The sequence below is a fragment of the Carcharhinus amblyrhynchos genome, unplaced genomic scaffold (assembly GCF_965287045.1).
Source record: "Carcharhinus amblyrhynchos unplaced genomic scaffold, sCarAmb.v2.hapA scaffold_454, whole genome shotgun sequence".
NCBI classification, from domain to species: Eukaryota; Metazoa; Chordata; class Chondrichthyes; order Carcharhiniformes; family Carcharhinidae; genus Carcharhinus; species Carcharhinus amblyrhynchos.
This window is the reverse complement of record NW_027650194.1, coordinates 97313-119726: the sequence shown is the minus strand read 5'-3', so window position 1 is coordinate 119726 and position 22414 is coordinate 97313. Positions and strand designations below refer to the sequence as shown.

The 22414-nt window shown below is 47.5% G+C and overlaps 1 protein-coding gene across 1 annotated transcript in view; it reads left to right on the top strand.

Annotated features, from left to right (window-relative positions):
- Nucleotides 1-4700: 4700 nt before the first annotated feature.
- The window catches only part of lclat1 (lysocardiolipin acyltransferase 1), a 55150-nt gene continuing 37436 nt past the window's right edge, over nucleotides 4701-22414 (top strand). Inside the window, exons 1-3 of the mRNA XM_080183873.1 lie at nucleotides 4701-4826; nucleotides 15474-15639; nucleotides 15770-15968. Coding sequence (XP_080039999.1) covers nucleotides 15475-15639; nucleotides 15770-15968 — 364 coding nt within the window. The 5' untranslated portion in view covers nucleotides 4701-4826; nucleotide 15474. The remainder of the gene's footprint in view (nucleotides 4827-15473; nucleotides 15640-15769; nucleotides 15969-22414) is intronic.

The window sequence follows — 22414 nt, the reverse complement described above, 5'->3', positions numbered from 1 at the left end:
AGGTACACGAAGTGATTAGGAAGATAAATGGAATGTTGTTCATTTTAAGGAGAACTGCTACCTGGGATGGGGGAGGTTATCTTTTGAGACAAGGTTGCACAGCCTGGGCCTGTCTCCATCAGAGTTTAGAAGATTGAGATGAATGTGATCCAAGGATTCAATAGGGTGGTTGCTGAAAGAATGTTTCCCCTGATGGGAGAGACGAGAACCAGGAAACACTGATTAAAATTAGGGGTTCCCCATCGAAGATGGAGATGAGAAGATTGTTTTCTCTCAGAGAGTTGTGAATCTTTGGAACTCTCTTCCTCAGGGAGTGGTGGAGGCAGGGTCAATTAATATTTGTGAGGAAAATGTAGGCAGCTCTTTAACAAACAAGGATGGAGGGATTAAGTAGAATGTGGAGTCGAGGCCACAGTCAAATCACCAATCAGCTTATCGAATGTAGAGCAAGCTCAAGGGGTTGAAAGGCTGACTCCTGATTCAAATATTTGGATTATTGGTTGGTACAAAATAACTCATAAAATCCATCTGGTTCACTAATGTCCTTTAGGGAAGGTTGTCCTTACCTGGTCTGGCCTACATGTAACTCCTGAGCCACTGCAATGTGGTTGATCCTCAATTGCTCTCTGAAATATCCGAGTGAGACACTCAGTTCAAGGACAATTAGAGATGGACTTCAAATACCATCCTTGCCAGCAACGCCTGCATCTCACCAAAGAATTAAAAAATAGGAAACAAGGCATCACCTGACAGGAAGTCACTCAGGTCCCTCTGAGCATCAATATTTAAACATTCCATTCCTTGTTAAAAGAAAATGAATAATCTTGTATTTCCCCACACCTATGTCTCTTTGTTGCTCTCTGAATGTAACCTGTCTATATCTCTTTGCAGCCTCTGTGTCCTCCTCACAGCTTACCTTCCCACCTAGCTTGGTATCATCAGCAAACTTGGATACATTACTCTCTGCCTCTTCTTCTAAATCATTCATATAAATTGTAAATAGTTGAGGTTCCAACACAGATCTTTGCAAGTCACAGCTTGCCAATTCAAAAACAACCAATTTATCTATACTTCCATTAACCAATCCTTATCCATGTTTTAAAGTTTATTTATGAGTCACAAGTAGGCTTACATTAACACTGCAATGAAGTTGTGAAATTCCCCTAGTTGCCACACCCTGGTGCCTGTTCGGGTACACTGAGGGAGAATTCTGCATGGCTAATGCATTTAACCAGCACATCTTTCCAACCATGGGAGGAAACCAGAGCACCCGGAGGAAACCCACGTAAACTCTGGGAGAACGTGTAAACTCTGCACAGACAGTGACCCAAGCCGGGAATTGAACCCAGGTCCCTGGCACTGTGCCACCATCACCATATCCTCAATCCCCTCCCCACCCCCAATGAGCTCTTAATTTGTGTATTAACCTTTGATGTGGCACCTAAACAAATTCAGTTATACTACATCTATTGGTCCCACTTTATCTGCTTTCATCACTGAATCACACAGTACAGAAGAGGCCCTTTGGCCCATTAAGCCTGCACTGAATGTTATGATGTGCCAAGTTCTCATCCAGGTACTTTTTAAAAGATGTGAGGCATCTTTCCCAGGCAGCACATTCCACACCATCACCTCCAGGTAAAAATGTTTTTCCTCACATTCTCCCTAAACCTCCTGCCCCTCACCTTGAGCTATCTCCTTTTGTGACCTTTCAACTGCTCCTTGTCCATTCTGTCCATGACTCTCATAATCTTGTACACCTGAATCTGAGGCCCCTCAGTCTTCTCTGCTCAGTGGCGGCACGGTGGCACAGTGGTTAGCACTGCTGCTTCACAGTTCCTGGGACCCGGGTTCAATTCCAGCCTTGGTTCACTGTCTGTGTGGAGTTTGCAATGTTCTCCCCGTGTCTGAATGGATTTTCTCTCACTGCTCCAGCTTCTTCCCACAGTCCAAAGGTGTGTGGGTTAGGGTGGATTGGCCATGCTAAATTGCCCCTTAATTCCCCAAGATGCCTAGATTAGATGGATTATTCATGCTAAATGTGTGGGGTTATGGGTAGAGTTTGGTGGGGGAGGCCTATACAAGATATTCTGTCAGAGTCAGTGTAGAATTGATGGGCTGAATGGCTTCTTCTGCACTATCAGTCTTCTCTGCTCCAATGAAAACAATACAAACCTATCCAACATCTCTTCGTAATTTAAATGTTCCATCTCAGGCAGCATCCTGGTGAATCTCCTCTGCACCCTCTCCAGTGCAATCACATCCTTCTGATAATGTGGCGACCAAAACTACACATAGTACTCCAGCTGTGGCCTCACCAAAGTTCTAGACAATTCCAACATAACTTCCAACATGAGGAAAGGCTGAGGGACTTGAGGTTGTTTTCACTGGAGAGAAGGTTAAGAGAACATAAGAACATAAGAACATAAGAAATAGGAGCAGGAGTAGGCCATCTAGCCCTTCGAGCCTGCCCCGCCATTCAATAAGATCATGGCTGATCTGTCGTGGCTCAGTTCCACTTTCCCGCCCTCTCCCCATAACCCTTAATCCCCTCTCTTATCAAGAACCCATCAACCCGCTTCTTAAAAATATTTAGCGAGGCAGCCTCCACCACTTCAACGGGCAGAGAATTCCAGAGATTTACGTGGCGAAAAACTGCAGCATGCGACGGTGCAGAGGGACCTCGGGGTCCTTGTGCATGAGTCGCAAAAACCCAGCCTGCAGGTGCAGCAGGTGGTCAGGAAGGCGAATGGGATGCTGGCCTTCATAGCGAGGGGGATTGAATATAAAAGTAGGGAGGTCTTGCTGCAGCTGTATAGGGCATTGGTGAGGCCGCAGCTGGAGCACTGTGTGCAGTTTTGGGCGCCGCACCTGCGCAAGGATATTTTGGCCTTGGAAGGAGTGCAGAGGAGGTTTACTAGGCTGATACTGGAGTTGAGGGGATTGAGCTATGAGGAGAGGCTGAATAAACTAGGCTTGTACTCGTTAGAGTTTAGAAGAATGAGGGGAGATCTCATTGAGACGTATAAGATGATGAATGGGATGGATAGGATAGAGGTGGAGAGACTCTTCCCGCTCAAAAAAGACAGTAGGACTAGGGGGCACAGCCTCAAGATAAAGGGGAGGCGGTTTAGAACGGAGTTGACCTATTTGAGGCATACAAGATGTTCAGAGGGTTAGATAGGGTGGACAGTGGGAGCCTTTTTCCTCAGATGGTGACGGCTAACATGAGGGGACATAGCTTTAAATTGAGAGATGGTAATTATAGGATGGATGTCAGAGGTAGGTTCTTTACTCAGAGGGTAGTAAGGGCGTGGAATGCCCTGCCTGCGGCAGTTGTGGACTCGCCAACTTTAAGGGCGTTCAAATGGTCAGTGGATAGGCATATGGATAACATTGGAATAGTTTAGGTTAGAGGGTCATTAGATTGGTTCCACTGGTCGGCGCAACATCGAGGGCCGAAGGGCCTGTACTGCACTGGAATGTTCTATGTTCCCTGCTTTTGTAACCTATACCCCGATTGATAAAGGCCCATCCACCTTTTTCAGCACCCTATTAACCTGCCCTTCTGCCTTCAGAGATCTGTGGACAAACACACCAAGGTCCCTTTGTTTCACAGAACTTTCTATGTCCTACCATTCACTGAGTACTTTCTTATCAAATTACTTCTTCCAAAGTGTCATCCATCTAACCCTAACCCTAACCTCACACTTTTCAGGGTTAAATTCCATCTACCAGTTATCTGCCCATTTGATCATTCTGTCTATATCTTCTTGCAACCCAAGACACTCGCCTCACTGTTAACCACTTGGCCAATCTTTGTGTCATCCGCAAAGTTACTAATCCCAACCCCCACATAGTCACCAATGTGATTTATATAAATGATGAATAACAGGGGGCCCAGATCCCTGTGGTACACCACTGGATTCCAGTCACTAAAGCAGCATTCTGTCACCACCCTCTGTCTCCCATTATGAACCCTCTTCCCCCAATGACCCTGTATCCCATTGGGAATTTACCCCCTTTCCCAGTCTCCCATCTGGGACCTTGTGAAAGGCTTTGCTGAAATCTATATAAACTACATGGTCTGCACCCCCCTCATCCACACAGCTGGTCACCTCTTCAAAACACTCACTCAGATCTGGGGGGCGGGGGTCAGGGGTCCAGTGGTTTCCCTGGGGACGGGGTCAGGGGTCCTGGGTTGGGTCACAGAGGTGAAAGTTCAGGCTCCCTCACCCGGTCACCATGGTGACGGCTCCTGGTTTCCAGCCGGAACCTTTTTCCGGGCGGACCCGCAGCGGCGGCGGAGCCGGAACACCGGAACACCGGGACAGGAAGAGCCCGGGACAGCGGGACGGGAACACCGGGATACCGGGACAGGGGAACACGGAGCCCGGGACAGGGACACCGGCACCGGGAGTGTGGGGCAGACGGGGCCCGGCCTGAGCCAGAGAGCAGCGGCCGCGGGAGAACGCCCCCCCCCCCACCCCGGGAGTGAGACACCCCCCCCCCCCCCCCGGGAGTGAGACACCCCCCCCCCCCCCCCCCCGCGAGTGAGACCCCCCCCCCCCCCGCGAGTGAGACCCCCCCCCCCCCCCCGGGAGTGAGACACCCCCCGCCCCCCCCCCCCGGGAGTGAGTGCCCCCCCCCCCGGGAGTGAGAGCCCCCCCCCCCCCCCGCGAGTGAGACCCCCCCCCCCTCCCCCCCCGGTAACAGGGGTCGGTGAAGAGAGAGCTCCTTTGCTGTGAGAGGAGAGTGAGGATCACACAGTGGACACGGCTCAGTTACCGGACTGTCCAAAGCCGGTGGGATCAGCCAGGCAGCAGGTGAGCATCTGTCTCAACCCTTCACTCCAACACCTTCAGAACAAAGATAAAACCAACCCACCCTGAAAATCATAGCTCCAGGTTGCTCAAGTCTTTACTTCTTCAGTACAGATATTGTATATTGAGAGTGTTGCCCAATCACTGATGATTGTTGAGGATCCAGTCATTGAGGTCCAATGCATATGAGGGTGATCCATGTTGGGATCCAGTGCATATGAGAGTGATCCAGTGATTTGCATCCAATATTAGTGAGTGCTGAAACAGGTGGGTAGTGGAGCAAAGGTGAAGGAGTGAGGGCTTTACATTCCTGTGCCATTGGGAGTGGGATCAGTTCCAGGGGAGATGAGATCTCTCCAAGTCCAGGTGGGTTGCTGCAGTTGTTTCAGAGGCTTAAACTAGCTTGGTATGTCCTTTGAGGTCATTGGATCCAGAGTACAGGGTTTGCTTCCTTTTGACTGTCACTGCTCTGGTCCATCATTAAGATGCTGTGATACAGCTAGATGTACATGCTGGTGCTGTCTTCAACAGTTGGTATCAAGTTCCTCCCAGTCATTAATGTTACGCTATGGCACAGTAGCACAGTGGTTAGCACTGCTGCTTCACAGCTCCAGAGTCCTGGGTTCGATTCCCGGCTCGGGTCACTGTCTGTGTGGAGTTTGCACATTCTCCTCGTGTCTGCATGGGTTTCCTCCCACAGTCCAAAGATGTGCGGGTTAGGTTGATTGGCCATGCTAAGAAACTGCCCCTTAGTGTCCAGGGATGCGTAGGTTAGAGGGGATTAGTGGGTATGATATGTCGGGATATAGGGATAGGGCCTGGGTGGGATTGTGTTCGGTGCAGACTCGGTGGGCCGAAGGGCCTATTTCTGTACGCTAGGGTTCTATGATTCTATGAACGCTGTTTCTCCTCACAGAGCATCAGAGTATCTAGAGTAATTTTGAAGCTACAAGATGTGAGACAGAAGTAGACCGTTTGGCCCATCAAGTCTTCTCTGCCATTTAATGAGATTATGACTGATCTGGTTGATAATCCTCAACTCCACTTTCCTGCCTTATCCCCATAACCCTTGATTTCCTTACTAATTAAAAATCTATCTCAGCCTTGTACATACTTAATCACCCAGCCTCTACAGCCCTCTGTGATAAAGAATTCCTCTGAAAGAAGAAATTCCTCCTCATCTCTGTCTTCAATGCCTTACCCTGAGATTATGCCCTCTGGTCTGAGTTTCTTCTGGTGGGAGACCCAACATCTCAGCATCTACCCTGTCAAGACTCCTGAGAGCCCTATATGTCTCTGTAAAATCGCATCACTTTCTACTAAACTCTGATGAATACAGACCCAATCTACACAACTTCTCATCGTAAGAAAATCCCTCCATACCCAAGATCAACCCAGTGAATTTTCTCTGGACTGCCCTCAATGTCTGTATATCTTTCCTTAGATAAGAGGTTTTTGATTTGACTTATTGTCATGTGTTGAGATATAGTGGAAAGTATTGTTTCTTCTGCTATACAGGTAAAATATACCGTTCATAGAGTACATGGGGAGAAGGAAAGGAGAGGGTGCAGAATATAGGGCCCTATTTTACCATTTTGATTCTAAGTGCTGGGTGGATTTGAAACTGGGAGTGTTTCAGATCCGACTTTTAGACCCACTTTCAGATGCCAACACGCGCACTCTTTCTGCAAAAATAGCAGCGATGCCGAATCGCACTGCACAGACCTGTGGACGGGGCTTAATGAGCCCAAAATCCTGCAGCTCCACTCGGTGCCTCCAACTGTGCATGTGCAGACAAAAACAATGATAGAATGAGGCTCCCCTGCCACATCGCTCCCGAGCTGGATAATGCCTCCTCCTGGCCTCGACAGACATTGGCCCACCCAGCACATCATTACTGACTTCCTTATCCCCCCACCACCTCTGCCACTCAGACCCTTTTCTCTCCCCTCTTCCCCCTCACTGATCTCAGACAGAGTGGCAGCGGACCCCCCCTTCCCCCTCACTGATCTCAGACAGAGTGGCAGCGGACTCCCCTTTCCCCCTCACTGGGTCTCAGACAGAGTGGCAGCGGACCCCCCCTTCCCCCTCACTGGGTCTCAGACAGAGTGGCAGCGGACCCCCCCTTCCCCCTCACTGGGTCTCAGACAGAGTGGCAGCGGACCCCCCCTTCCCCCTCACTGGGTCTCAGACAGAGTGGCAGCGGACCCCCCCTTCCCCCTCACTGGGTCTCAGACAGAGTGGCAGCGGACCCCCCCTTCCCCCTCACTGGGTCTCAGACAGAGTGGCAGCGGACCCCCCCTTCCCCCTCACTGGGTCTCAGACAGAGTGGCAGCGGACCCCCCCTTCCCCCTCACTGGGTCTCAGACAGAGTGGCAGCGGACCCCCCCTTCCCCCTCACTGGGTCTCAGACAGAGTGGCAGCGGACCCCCCCTTCCCCCTCACTGGGTCTCAGACAGAGTGGCAGCGGACCCCCCCTTCCCCCTCACTGGGTCTCAGACAGAGTGGCAGCGGACCCCCCCTTCCCCCTCACTGGGTCTCAGACAGAGTGGCAGCGGACCCCCCCTTCCCCCTCACTGGGTCTCAGACAGAGTGGCAGCGGACCCCCCCTTCCCCCTCACTGGGTCTCAGACAGAGTGGCAGCGGACCCCCCCTTCCCCCTCACTGGGTCTCAGACAGAGTGGCAGCGGACCCCCCCTTCCCCCTCACTGGGTCTCAGACAGAGTGGCAGCGGACCCCCCCTTCCCCCTCACTGGGTCTCAGACAGAGTGGCAGCGGACCCCCCCTTCCCCCTCACTGGGTCTCAGACAGAGTGGCAGCGGACCCCCCCTTCCCCCTCACTGGGTCTCAGACAGAGTGGCAGCGGACCCCCCCTTCCCCCTCACTGATCTCAGACAGAGTGGCAGCGGACCCCCCCCTTCCCCCTCACTGGGTCTCAGACAGAGTGGCAGCGGACCCCCCCTTCCCCCTCACTGGGTCTCAGACAGAGTGGCAGCGGACTCCCCTTTCCCCCTCACTGGGTCTCAGACAGAGTGCCAGCAGCCCCACCGATCTCAAGCAGAGAGCCGCTGGACCCACCTCACTAACTGGAGCGCCTGATTTGGACTTCTTACTTTGTTCATCTCACAAAGCCAGGAAACAAAACTTACAATGACGACAAAGATCCTTGAAAAGTATTACTCTTGTAACTACATGTCTAACCGCAACAACATTAGGCAATATCTGGAGAGACTAGATGAGGGGAGGCTGTTCCTGGGTAAATCAACAGTGACGTGTGGGAGTCTTTCAAATATCAGTTGATTGGAATTCAGGACCGGCATGTACCTGTGGGGATGAAGGATAAGTGTGGCAAGTTTCGGGGACCCTGGATAACGAGGGATATTGTGAGCCTTGTCAAAAAGGGAAAGGAAGCATTTCTCTGTCTAAAAAGCTTAGGACAGAGGAAGCGCTTGAAGAATATAAAGAACATAGGAAGGAACTTAAGGAAGGAGTTACGAGAGCTAAAAGTGGTTGTGAAAAATCTTAGGCAAATAAGATTAAGGAAAATCCTAAGGCATTTTATATGTATGTAAAGAGCAAGAGGGCAGCCAGAGAAAGAGTTGGTCCACTCAAAGATAGTGGAGGTCATCTATGCTTGGAGCCAGAGGAAATGGGCGAGATACTAAATGAATACCTGCCCCAGTATTCACTAAAGAGAGGGACTTGGTGGATGAGGAGCCGAGAGCAGGGTGTGTAGATATTCTGGGTCATGTCAATATCAAAAAGGAGAGTGTTGGGCATCTTAAAAATCATTAAAGTAGACAAGTCCCCGGAACTTGATGGGATTTACCCCAGAATACTGAGAGAGGCAACAGCGGAAATTGCTGGGGCCTTGAGAGAGATCTTTGTATCCTCACTGGCTATGGGTGATGTTTGAGGACTGGAGGATAGCCAGTGTTGTTCCTTTGTTTAAAAAGGGCAGCAAGAATAATCCAGGAAAATATAGGCCAGTGAGCCTTACATCAGTGGCAGGGAAATTATTGGAAAAGATTCTTAGGGGCAGGATTTACTCACTTTGGGAAACAAATGGACTTATTAGTGATAAACAGCATGGTTTTTGAAGGGGAGGTTGTGTCTCTCTAACTTGATCGAGTTTTTCAAGGAAGTGATGAAGATGATTGATGAGGGTAGGGCAGTGGATGTTGTCTACATGGACTTCAGTAAAGCGTTTGACAAGGTCCCTCATGATACGAAAGGTGAAGTCACACGAGATCAGAAGAGAGTTGGCAAGGTGGATACAGAACTGGCCACAGAAGACAGAGGGTAGCAGTAGAAGGATGCTTTTCTGAATGGAGGCTGTGACTAGCAAACTTTGTTGTTCATTGTGTATATATAAATGATTTGGATGAAAATGTAGCTGGTCTGATTAGTAAGTTTGCAGACGACACAAATTGGTGAAGTAGTGGATAGTGAAGAGGATTATCAGAGGACACAGCAAGATATAGATCGTTTAGAGACTTGGACAGGGAAGTGGCAGATGGAGTTTAATCTGGACGTGTGTGAGGTTATGTATGTTGGAAGGTCCGATGTATGTAAGAATTGTACAGTAAATAGTAGAACCCTTAGGAGTATTGACAGGCAGAAGGATTTGGGTATACATGTCCACTGATCGCTGAAAATGGCAATGGTGATGGAGAAGGTAGTCAAGAAGGCATACAGCATGCTTGCCTTCATCGGTCAAAGCATTAAGTTTAAAAATTGGCAGGCCATGCTGCAGCTGTGCAGAACCTTGGGTGGCACAGTAGCACAGTGGTTAGCACTGCTGCTCCACAGCTCCAGGGACCTGGGTTTGATTCCCGGCTTTGGTCACTCTGTGTGGAGTTTGCACATTCTCCTCGTGTCTGTGTGGGTTTCCTCCGGGTGCTCTGGTTTCCTCCCGCAGTCCAAAGATGTTCAGGTTAGGTTGATTGGCCGTGCTAAAAATTGCCCCTAGTGTAATGAGAAGTGAAGGTTAGAGGGATTTGTGGGTAAATATGTAGGGATGTGGGGTATGGCCTGGGTGGGATTGTGGTCAGTGCAAACTCGATGGACTGAATGGCCTCTTTCTGTACTGTAGAATTTCTATGAACCTTAGCTAGGCCACATTTGGAATATTGTGTACGGTTCTGGTCTCCACACTACCAGAAGGATGTGGAGGCTTTGCAGAGGGTGCAGAAGATGTTTATCAAAATGTTGCCTGGTATGGAGGGCATTAGCTCTGAGGAGAGGTTGGATTAACTCGGTTTGTTCTCACTGGAGCGACGGAGGTTGAGGGGAGACCTGATAGAGGTTTACAAGATTGAGTGGCATGGACAGAGTGGATAGACAGAAGCTCTTTCCTAGAGTAAAAATGTCAAGTACTAGGAGACATCGGTTTAAGGTGCATGGGGAAAAGTTTAGAAGAGATGTGCGAGGCAAGTTTTTACACAGAGGATGGTGAGTGTCTGGAGCACACTTCTCGGGGAGGCAACTGGGCACAGGTACGTTAGCAGCATTTAAGGGACAATTAGACAGATACATGAATATGATGGGAGTGGAAGGATACGGTCTCCATAAGTGCGTACGGTTTTAGTTTAGGCAGGCACCGTGACCTGTGCAGGTTTGGAGGGCCAAAGGGCCTGTTCCTGTGCTGCGCTGTCCTTTGTAATCTCCAAAGCCACTGATCATCACGGAACGCTTCAGGTTCCACTGGAGGAATCAATTGGAAGGAGAAAGCATTGCTCAGTTTGTGGCAACCTTAAAAAGGCTGGTATGACATTGTGAGTCTGGTGAGTCATTTAAATTGGCGAGACCAGCTTTCCTTGAGAAGAATATTCAGAGGAATCTGGGTAACTTCAAGAAGAACAAGTTGCATTCTATACAAAGGGTTTACAAAACGGAGGAAAAGAATTATGACTGTGAAGAGGAGACAGTCCAGAGAGATGAAGATCTCCAACTGGATACTTATCCACACAGGGTGAATCACACAGGTTCTGAGTGATTCCAAAGTGGACATCCTATTAGATTGGAGGTTGATACAGATGCTGCTGTACCTAAAACCCTGAGACTACACACCAGCAAAAGCTCAAACATCTTCCTTTCAAACCAGCTGATGTGATTTTAAGACATGCACAAAATAAATAAATCCGTTTAAAAGGCTGGATTATAGTTAATGTAGGGTTGAGTGAACAAACAGTGGAGTTGCCCCTCCATGTGTCCACGGTAAATTTCCAACTCCATTTGGGAGATCCGGGTCCAAGAAAATAAAGCTGAACTGGAGTGCTGTCGACAGATTGGTTGGTTTGATTTATTATTGTCACATGTTAGTATACAGTGAAAAGTGTTGTTTCTTGCAGGCTATACAGACAAAGCATACTGTTCATAAAGAAGGAAAGGAGAGAGTGCAGAATGTAGTGTTACAGTCATAGCTAGGGTGTAGAGAAAGATCAACTTAATGCGAGGTAGGTCCATTCAAAAGTCTGACCACAACACGGAAGAAACTGTTCTTGTGAATGTCAAAACAGACCTCCTGCACCTTCTGGATAAATACAAGAGTATGTTTGGACAGGTACTTGGCTCACCTGAAGGAAGTTAGTGATACTGACGATAAAACTTAATAGTCAACAAAGTCTCAAAGCAAGTGCATTTCCATATGTAATTCATCTCAAGATCAAAGAAGAATTAGTACGATTGGTGTGTTAAAATTTATTTTATTGTTGCAAATTATTAACACTGCTGTGAAGTTACTGTGAATATCCTCTAGTCACCACACTCTGGTGCCTGTTCGGGTACACTGAGGGAGAATTTTGCATGGCCAATGCATCTAACCAGCATGTCTTTCAGACTATGGGAGGAAACCCACAGACACTGGGAGAATGTACAAACAGAAGTAACCCAAGGCCAGGAATCAAACCTGGGTTCCTGGCACTGAGAGACAGCAGTGCTAACCCCTGTGATGCCCAGAGCTGGTTACAATGAGTGACTATCGGACCTGTCATGGTTCAGTTGGTCACTGATCTAATCCACACACTTACAATATAAAATATCATCAGAGTGCCACGCTGATGCATTATCACACTTACCTTTATAAATTGAGCAGATGCCACCAACTAGTTTTGCTTTTATTTTTGAGTAGATCATTTGACCCTGATATTTTCTCAAGTTCAGAGACATACCAGAACTGATCCCATGATGGGGAAGGTGATGGGTATGGTATTCGAAGGAACACATCAGCTTTTAATGCTGCAACATGTCACACGCATCCTAACTGAAACCACATGTCTCAAGCTCAATTTTTAAAATTCATTTGTGGGACTTCAATCCCTAGTTGCCTGAGGGTAATTGAGAGTCAACCACATTGCTCTGGCTCTATAGGTCAGTAAAAAGTCTGACAACACCAGGTTTTAGTCCAACCGATTTATTTGATAATACTCACAAGCTTTCGAGGGGACTGCCTCTTCGTCAGGTGAATGGAGAGTTCTGGCCAGAACTCTCCATTCACCTGACGAAGAGGCAGTCCCCTCGAAAGCTTGTGAGTATTATCAAATAAATCGGTTGGACTAAAACCTGGTGTTGTCAGACTTTTTACTGTGTTTACGCCAGTCCAACGCCGGCATTCCCACATCATGACTTCTATAGGTCAGACCAGGTAAAGATGGCAGATTTTGAAGATGTGACTAAACACATTGATGAAGGAAGAGTGGTGGATGTGGTTTATATGGACTTCAGCAAGGTATTTGATAAGGTCCCCCATGCAAGGCTTATTGAGAAAGTGAGGGGGCATGGGATCCAAGGGGATGTTGCTTTGTGGATCCAGAACTGGCTTGCCCACAGAAGGCAGTCAGTGGTTGTGGATGGGTCTTTTTCTGCATGGAGGTTGGTCACCGGTGGAATGCCCCAGGGATCTGTTCTGGGACCCTGACTCCTTATGATTTTTATAAATGACCTGGATGAGGAAGTGGAGGGATGAGTTGGTAAGTTTGCTGATGACACAAAGGTTGGAGGTGTTGTGGATAGTTTCGAGGGATGTCAGAAGTTGCAGCGAGACATAGGATGCAAGATTGGGCGGAGAAGTGGCAGATGGACTTCAACCCGGATAAGTGTGAAGTGGTTCATTTTGGCAGGTCAAATAGTGTGGTAGAATATAATGTTAATGGTAGGATTCTTGGCAGTGTGAAAGATCAGAAGGATGTTGGGGTCCGAGTTCATAGGACGCTCAAGGCAGCTGCACAGGTGGAGGATGTGGTCAAGAAGGTGTATGGTGTACTGGCCTTCATTAATCGAGGGATTGAGTTTAGGAGTCAGGAGGTAATGCTGCAACTTTATAAGACCCTTGTCAGACCCCACTTGGAGTACTGTGCACAGTTCTGGTTGCCTCACTACAGGAAGGATGTGGAAGCCATAGAAAGGGTGCAGAGGAGATTTACAAGGATGTTACCTGGATTGGGTGGCATGCCTTAGGTTGAGGGAGCTAGGTCTTTTCTCCTTGGAGAGACGAAGGGTGAGGGGTGACCTGATAGAGGTGTATAAGATGTTGAGAGGTATTGATCGGGTGGATTCTCAGAGGCCTTTTTCCCAGGGCTGAAATGGTCACTACGAGAGGACACAGGTTTAAGGTGCTGGGGAGAAGGTACAGAGGAGATGTCAGGGGTAAGTTTTTCACTCAGAGGGTGGTGAGTGAATGGAATCGGCTGCTGGCAATGGTAGTGGAGGCGGATTTGATACAGTCTTTTAAGAGACTTTTAGATGGAAACTTAGTGGGTTATAGGTAAGCCTAGTAACCTCTAAGGTAGGGACATGTTCGGCACAGAAAAACTACAGCACAAACAGGCCCTTCGGCCCGCAAGTTGCACCGATCATATCCCTACCTACTAGGCCTATCTATAACCCTCAATCTTATTAAGTCCCATGTACTCATCCAGAAGTCTCTTAAAAGACCCTAACGAATTTGCCTCCACCACCACCGACAGCAGCCGATTCCATTAACCCACCACCCTCTGAGTGAAAAACTTACCCCTGACATCTCCTCTGTACTTGCTCCCCAGCACCTTAAACCTGTGTCCTCTCGTAGCGACCATTTCAGCCCTGGGAAATAGCCTCTGAGAATCCACCCTATCTATTCCTCTCAACACTTTATAAACCTCTATCAGGTCGCCTCTCAACCTTCGTCTCTCCAGGGAGAAGAGACCTAGCTCCCTCAACCTATCTTCATAAGGCATGCCTCCCAATCCAGGCAACATCCTTGTAAATCTCCTCTGTACCCTCTCAATAGCTTCCACATCCTTCCTGTAGTGAGGCGACCAGAACTGCGCACAGTACTCCAAGTGGGGTCCGACAAGGGTCTTATAAAGTTGCAGCATTACCTCCTGACTCCTAAACTCAGTCCCTCGATTAATGAAGGCTAGCACACCATACGCCTTCTTGACCACATCCTCCACCTGCGAGGCCGATTTAAAAGTCCATTTAAGAGACATTAGTAAACCAGATGGGCTTTTCTAACAAGCGACAGTGGTTTCATGGTCATCAATAGATTCTTAATTCCAGATTTTTTTTATTGAATTCAAATCTGCTGTGGTGGGATTCGAACCCGGGTCCCTAGAACATTAGCTGAGTTCTTGCATTAATAATCTAGCAATAAAACCACTAGGCCAATGCATCCTCTAAAGTAAGCTTGAGTTGACTGTTCGATGTGGGTGTCTATTGTGGGGATTTCCGAGTGATCATTTCCCTTAGTCTGTGTGAAAGAGTTCTTGAACAGCTACATAAAGATCATCCTGGTATAGTCCAGATGAAGGAATTAGCACACAGTTATTTTTCATGGCTGTATCTGGATGCTCCAACTGAAGAAAAATTGGGACAGTATCAATCCTGTGCATGAGTAAGAAATACACCACTGTTATCTCCTTTATACCCTTAGGCATGGTCTAAAACTCAATGATTGCTGTAGAGTTTGCTAGTCCATTTGAGGGTTTCGTTTTCCTAGTCATTTATGTGCACTCAAAGTGGCCAGAAGTTGGTATCATGAGATCTACTGCAACTGAACAAACCGTTCAAAAGGTTGACAAAACTTCTGCAGGATTTGGTAAATTGGAACAGAATGCTGGCGATAATGGTTCAGTTTATTTCATGAGTTTGAGGATGATCTCAAAGTAAATGTTATTCAGCAAATAAAATCCACACCTTATCATCCATCAACCAGTGGATTAGCTGAAAGATTCGTACAATCCTTAAAACATTCTTTACAAGCTTTAAGAGAACAAGGTTCATTATCACTTCTTTTGTGGTTGCATGATTGCTTTGATAGTGATCTTATTGAGGTGTTTCACTGGGTTCTAAGGGGATTAAGGGTTATGGGGAGAGGGCGGGAATGTGGAACTGAGCCACGACAGATCAGCCATGATTTTATTGAATGGCGGGGCAGGCTCGAGGGGCTAGATGGCCTACTCCTGCTCCTATTTCTTATGTTCTGTTTTAGTTACATTTTCTACTCAGTAACAGCTTCTGTAATAAATTGCTGCTTGTTATTTTGAACTTGTGTGTGCAAACCACATCATTTTCTGTTTGTTTAAGACTCACAAGCCCTAACGTAGTTAGGACATTACAGTTTCTTGCCCTGATGTGCTTGCTGTTGACTCTCTTGCTCTTGTTTTTCAGAATGTTGTCAGTGAAGGGGACCTTTGTGCTGCTCTTGCTGTTCTTTAGCAGTTTTTTTGGCAGTATCTTCATGCTGGCTCCCTTCCTTCCTATCATGCTGCTGTCACCAGTCTGCTATCGCTGGATCACTGACCGCATTGTCGCTGTCTGGCTGACCCTCCCTGTGGTAAGTGAGTGTCCCTGGGTGAGCTACAATCAACCTGGCTCCTGTTTCCAAATGGTTAACCCCTGATTACAGCTGAGAATGATTCTCAACATTCCTAACCCTGTTGTGTTTCTCTTGGTGTCTCTGTCAGGCCCTGTTGGAGATGGTTCTCGGTGTGAGAGTGGTCATCACTGGTGATGGTTTTGTTCCTGGTGAGCGCAGTGTAATTATCATGAACCATCGAACTCGCCTGGATTGGATGTATCTGTGGAATTGCCTGCTCAGATACAGCTACCTCCGAATGGAAAAGATCTGCCTCAAGTCATCCCTCAAATCCATTCCAGGCTTTGGTTAGTGCACCTGACCCATAAAAGACTCATTCCTCATTTCAAGTTTTTATGATTTTTTTAAAAGTTTATTATTGTCACAAGTAAGCTTACATTAACACTGCAGTGAAGTTACTGTGAAAATCCCTTGCCGCATTCTGGATCTTGTTTGGGTACACTGAGGGAGAATAGTTACAAGTGCAGAGAACAGAGCTGGATAGGTGGACAATGCCATTTGGGTCTGCCTGGTTTGTGTGAATGAATATAGGGTTGGAGTATTTGAGGAGACAGTGTAGAAGGAAGTTTGCTCATTGTTCCTGTGGAGCAGCACCGAGAGGCAGTGATTTTTGGGCGTGTGTGGAGGTCGCGAGTAAGGTACATTTTCTTGTTTATATTTTTTAACTTTTATTTCTAGTTAAAGTCGCGAGTAGCGGTGGTTTTTCTTTTCTTTTTTAAAATTAGTTCAAAACCGGAAGTCGTCACTAGGACGCTTACCGGTATTTGTAGTTTTTTTTTCTGGTCTCTGACCCTATAAATTGGCACAGAGAGGATACCCGATCCTCTACGCTGGTAGAGAATCCCACCCTCCCACCTCCTCTAACCTAATTATAAGTGTGTGGGAAGTTTTTTTTTCTTTTCTGCTGGAAATTGTTTCAGGGATGGCAGTTCAGGCAGTAAGCTGCATCTCCTGTGGGATGTATGTGGTGAGGGACACCAGTAGTGTTTCTGCTGATTTACCTGTAGGAAGTGTGTACGATTGCAGCTTCTGGAGGAGCGTGTTAAGGAGCTGGAGTTGGAATTGGAGGAACTCCGGATAATTCGGGAGGCTGAGGCGGACATCGATAGGAGTTACAAGGAGATAGTCACTCCTAGAAATGAGTCTTGGGTAACTGCTAGGAAGAGGGGAAAGAAGCAATTGGGGGGACAATCCCCTGGGGCTGTTCCTCTCCAAAATAGGTTTTCGGTCCTGGAGGCTACAGTTGAGGAGGAATCAACTGGAGATTGCCAAAGGGAGCAGGTCTCTGGAGGTGAGCCTGTCGTGAAGGCTCAGGTGGTTAGGGGATGTAAAAGATTGGGCCTAGTGATTGGGGACCCCACAGTTAGGGGGACGGATAGGAGAGTCAGAGGTAATGGTAGGGACTCAGGGCTGGTGTGTTGCCTCCCAGGGGCTGGGGTCCGGGATGTTTCAGAGAGGGTGTTCAGGACTCTTAAGGGAGAGGGAGATCAACCCCAAGTCATAGTTCATGTGGGGACGCATGACATAGGGAGGTTAAGGGAAGGGGATATTAAGCAGAACTTTATGGAGTTGGGGTGGAAGCTTAAGGCCAAGTCGGACAGGGTGGTTATCTCGGGACTCTTGCCTGTGCCACGGGATAGTTTAGAGCGGAACAGAGAGAGGGAAAGTTTGGACTCGTGGCGAGGGGATGGTGCAGGAGGGAGGGGTTCAGGTTCTTGAGCAATTGGGGCTCATTCTGGGGAAGGTGGGACCTCTATAAGAGTGATGGTCTACACCTGAATCAGAGGGGAACCAATATCTTGGGGGGAAAATTTGCAAAGGCTATGCAGGGGGGTTTAAACTGATTCAGAGGGGGGGTGGGATCCTGAGTAGCGGGGATGAAAGTGAGGGGGGCATAGATGGGGACTGCAATGCACGGCATCGTGGGGGTGGAGCGGAGCAGGGTTTGAAATGCGTATACTTTAATGCGAGGAGTATTCGCAATAAAGTGGATGATCTTGCAGCGTGGATCAGTACCTGGGACTTTGATGTTGTGGCCATTTCAGAGACATGGATAGAGCAGGGTCAGGAATGGTTGTTGCAGGTTCCGGGGTTCAAATGCTTTAGTCGGAGTAGAGAAGGAGGTAGAAGGGGGGGAGGGGTAGCATTATTAGTCAAGGATTGTATCACAGTGTCAGAGAGGAAGTTTGATGAGGACTTGTCTGTTGAGGTAGTATGGGCTGAGATTAGAAATAGGAGAGGAGAGGTCACCCTGTTGGGAGTCTTTTATAGACCTCCTAAAAGTTCTAGAGAGGTTGAGGAAAGGATTGCAGAGACGATCCTGGATAGGAGTGAAAGTAATAGGGTAATTGTTATGGGGGACTTTAACTTTACTAATATTGATTGGAATAGCTATAGCTCTAGCTCATTAGAGGGGTCAGTTTTTGTACAAAGCGTGCAGGAAGGTTCTTTGACTCAGTATGTTGATAGGCCAACTAGAGGTGAGGCTATATTGGATTTGGTGCTGGGAAATGAGCCAGACCAGGCGTTAGACTTGGAAGTTGGTGTGCATTTTGGTGATAGTGACCACAATTCGGTTACGTTCACCTTAGTGATGGAAAGGGATAGGCATGAACCTCGGGTCAGTAGTTTTAGCTGGGGGAAGGGTAATTATGAGGCTCTTAGGAGAGAATTAGGAAGCATAGGTTGGACTAGGAGACTACAGGGTCTGGGAACGTCCGAAATGTGGAGTTTTTTCAAGGAGCAGCTACTGCGAGTCCTTGATATGTATGTCCCTGTCAGGCAAGGAGGAATTGGTCGAGCAAGGGAACCGTGGTGCACTAGAAAAGTTGTTTCGCTGGTTAAAAAGAAAAAGGAGGCTTATGTCCGGATGAGACTTGAGGGCTCAGATAGTGCACTAGAAAGCTTTAGATTGGCTAGGAGGGAGTTAAAGAGTGAGTTAAGAAGGACTAAAAGAGGACATGAGAAGACTTTGGCTGATAGGATTAAGGAGAATCCTAAGGCGTTCTATAGATATGTTAAGAACAGAAGGTTGGTTAGGGCAAGATTAGGGCCAGTTAGAGACAGCAGTGGGAATTTATGTGTGGAACTGGAAGAGATTGGAGAGGCATTGAACCAATATTTCTCTTCGGTGTTCACGCAGGGGGACATAAATGTCGCTGTGGAGAACACTGGGTTACAGGGTTGTAAACTGGACAGTATTGCAGTTGATAAGGAGGATGTGCTAGATATCCTTGAGGGTTTGAAAATAGATAAGTCCCCTGGGCCAGACAGGATTTACCCTAGGATTCTCTGGGAGGCAAGAGAGGCGATTGCAGAGCCTCTGGCTCTGATCTTCAGGTCGTCGTTGGTCACAGGTATAGTGCCAGAAGATTGGAGGATAGCGAATGTTGTCCCATTGTTTAAGAAGGGGAACAGAGACATCCCCAGGAATTATAGACCAGTGAGTCTTACTTCTGTTGTGGGCAAGGTTTTAGAAAAAATTATTAGGGATAGGATTTATAGTTATTTGGAGAGTAATGAATTGATTGGAGATAGTCAGCATGGTTTTGTGGAGGGTAGGTCGTGCCTTAGTAACCTTATTGAGTTTTTTGAGAAAGTGACCAAAGAGGTGGATGGGGGTAAGGCAGTTGACGTGGTGTATATGGACTTTAGTAAGGCGTTTGATAAGGTTCACCATGGAAGGCTTCTGCAGAAAATGCAGATGTATGGGATTGAGGGTGATTTAGGTAATTGGATCAGGAATTGGCTAGCAGATAGGAGACAGAGGGTGGTGGTTGATGGTAAGTATTCGTCATGGAGTTCAGTTACGAGTGGTGTGCCTCAGGGATCTGTTTTGGGGCCACTGCTGTTTGTAATTTTTATAAATGATCTGGATGAGGGTATAGTTGGGTGGATTAGTAAATTTGCTGATGACACCAAAGTCGGAGGTGTGGTAGATAGTGAGGAAGGGTGTCTTAGGTTACAGGGAGACTTGGACAAGTTGCAGAGCTGGGCCGAGAGGTGGCGGATGGAGTTTAATGCGGAGAAGTGTGAGGTAATTCACTTTGGCAGGAATAACGGATGTGTAGAGTATAGGGCTAACAGTAGGACTCTGAATAGTGTGGATGAACAGAGGGATCTAGGTGTATGTGTACATAGATCCCTGAAAGTTGGGAATCAAGTAGATAGGGTTGTTAGGAAGGCATACGGTGTCTTGGCGTTTATTGGTAGGGGGATTGAATTTAGGAGTCGCAGCGTCATGTTGCAACTGTACAAAACTCTGGTGCGGCCGCACTTGGAGTATCGTGTGCAGTTCTGGTCCCCACATTATAGGAAGGATGTGGAGGCTTTGGAGAGGGTGCAGAGGAGGTTTACCAGGATGTTGCCTGGTATGGAGGGGAGGTCCTATGAGGAGAGACTGAGGGATTTGAGGTTGTTTCATTAGAAAGAAGGTGGCTAAGAGGGGATCTTATTGAAACGTATAAGATGATTAGAGGTTTAGATAGGGTGGATAGTGATAGCCTTTTTCCTCGGATGGAGAAAGCTAGCACGAGGGGGCATAGCTTTAAATTGAGGGGTGGTAGTTATAGGACGGATGTCAGGGGTTGGTTCTTTACCCAGAGGGTGGTGAGGGATTGGAATGCCCTGCCTGCTGCAGTTGTAAATGCGCCTAGTTTGGGGGCGTTTAAGAGATCCGTGGATAGGTTTATGGATGGAAAGGATTTGGTTTCGGTGAGAGGGTCATTGCTTTTTAACTGGTCGGCGCAACATCGTGGGCCGAAGGGCCTGTTCTGCGCTGTAATGTTCTATGCTCTGTGAATCCACCAACTAATACTGACTTGCCGCTTAAACCCAGCCACCTACAGGAAGCATCTAGCTCAGCTCGCACACAGCGTGCCGAGTGATAGCAGACGGATGGTAGTGTGAGGAAGTGTGAGGTTATTAACTTCAGTTGTAAAAACGGAAAAGCAGAATATTTTAGAAGGTGTGAAGTCAGTAAATGTTGACTTGAAAGGGATGTGGTTTGTAACAAAGAGTTAGCACTGGACGCAGCAAACACTGAGGAATGCAAATGGTACGATGGCATTTTATGTAAGTGGGTTGGAGTACAGGGAGAAAGCAGTCTCACTACAATCTGTGCAGGACTTGTGTGAAACCAGTCCTGGAGAGTTGGATGTAGTTTTGGTCTCTATATCTAAGCAAGGATAATCTTTGCTTTGGAATCTGGACAATTTTGATACTCACTGGAAAAATACTAAAGCCAATTGGGATACTGGAACAGTTTAAACGTACTGCAATCAGAATTTTTAAAAAATGCTTAAATTTATTGTGATTTATTTCAAATGGATATATGTTTGGTGTCATGATGGCACAGTGGTTAGCAGTGCTGCCTCACAGCGCCAAGGGCCCAGGTTCGATTCCTGGTTTAGGTCACTGTGTGGAGTCTGCAAGTTCTCCCTGTGTCTGCATAGGTTTCCTCCTGCAGTCCGAAAGACGTGCTGGTTAGGTGGATTGACCATGGTAAATTGCCCCTCAGTTTGGGTGTGTGTTGTGCGTCTGTGCTAAGTATGTCCCTTTGGACTGGCATCCCATCCTGGGCGTATTCTTCCTGGTATCCTGTGTCTGTCGAGATAGGCACCCTTCCTGAGTTGGAATGAGCAGTTAAGAGAAAGTGAAGTGAAGATAACACAAAAAATGATACTCTGTGTCTAACCCCGTGCTGTACCTGTCCTGGGAGTGTTTGATGGGGGGACAGTGTAGAGGGAGCTTTACTCTGTATCTAACCCCGTGCTGTACCTGTCCTGGGAGTGTTTGATGGGGACAGTGTAGAGGGAGCTTTACTCTGTATCTAACCCCATGCTGTACCTGTCCTGGGAGTGTTTGATGGGGGGACAGTGTAGAGGGAGCTTTACTCTGTATCTAACCCCGTGCTGTACCTGTCCTGGGAGTGTTTGATGGAGGACAGTGTAGAGGGAGCTTTACTCTATCTAACCCCGTGCTATACCTGTCCTGGGAGTGTTTGATGGGGGACAGTGTGGAGGGAGCTTTATTCTGTATCTAACCCCGTGCTGTACCTGTCCTGGGAGTGTTTGATGGGGGGACAGTGTACAGAGATCTGTCAAGCCCTTTAAGCATTTTGTATATTTGAATGAGGTCACCACTCACTCTCCTAAACTGCAGGGAATAAATTTTTGATTTGATTTATTGTCACATGTATTAGTATACAGTGAAAAGTATTGTTTCTTGTGTGTAATACAGACAAAGCATACTGTCCATAGAGAAGGAAAGGAGAGAGTGCAGAATGTAGTGTTACAGTCATAGCTAGGGTATAGCGAAAGATCAACTTAATACAAGGTCCAGTCTATTGAATATTTCATAGAAACACAGGAGGAGGCCATTTGGCCCTTCCAGCCTACTCTGGCATTCATTTTGACCATGGCTGATCATCAAATTCAATATCCTGATTCCCTCCCTCCCCCCGCCCCCTTTAGCCCCAAGAGCAATATCTAATTTCTTCCTGAAATCAGACAACATTTTGGTCTCAACTACTTTCTGTGGGAGTGAATTCCACACATTCCCCACCCTCTGGGTGACAAAATCTCTCCTCACTTCAGTTTTAAAAGGTTTACCCCTTATCCTCAAACGCTGACCCCTAGTTCTGGACTCTCCCCACCATCGGGGACATTCTTTCTGAATCTACCCTATCTAACCCTGTTAGAATTTTATAAGTTCCTCTGACGCCCGCTCTTAC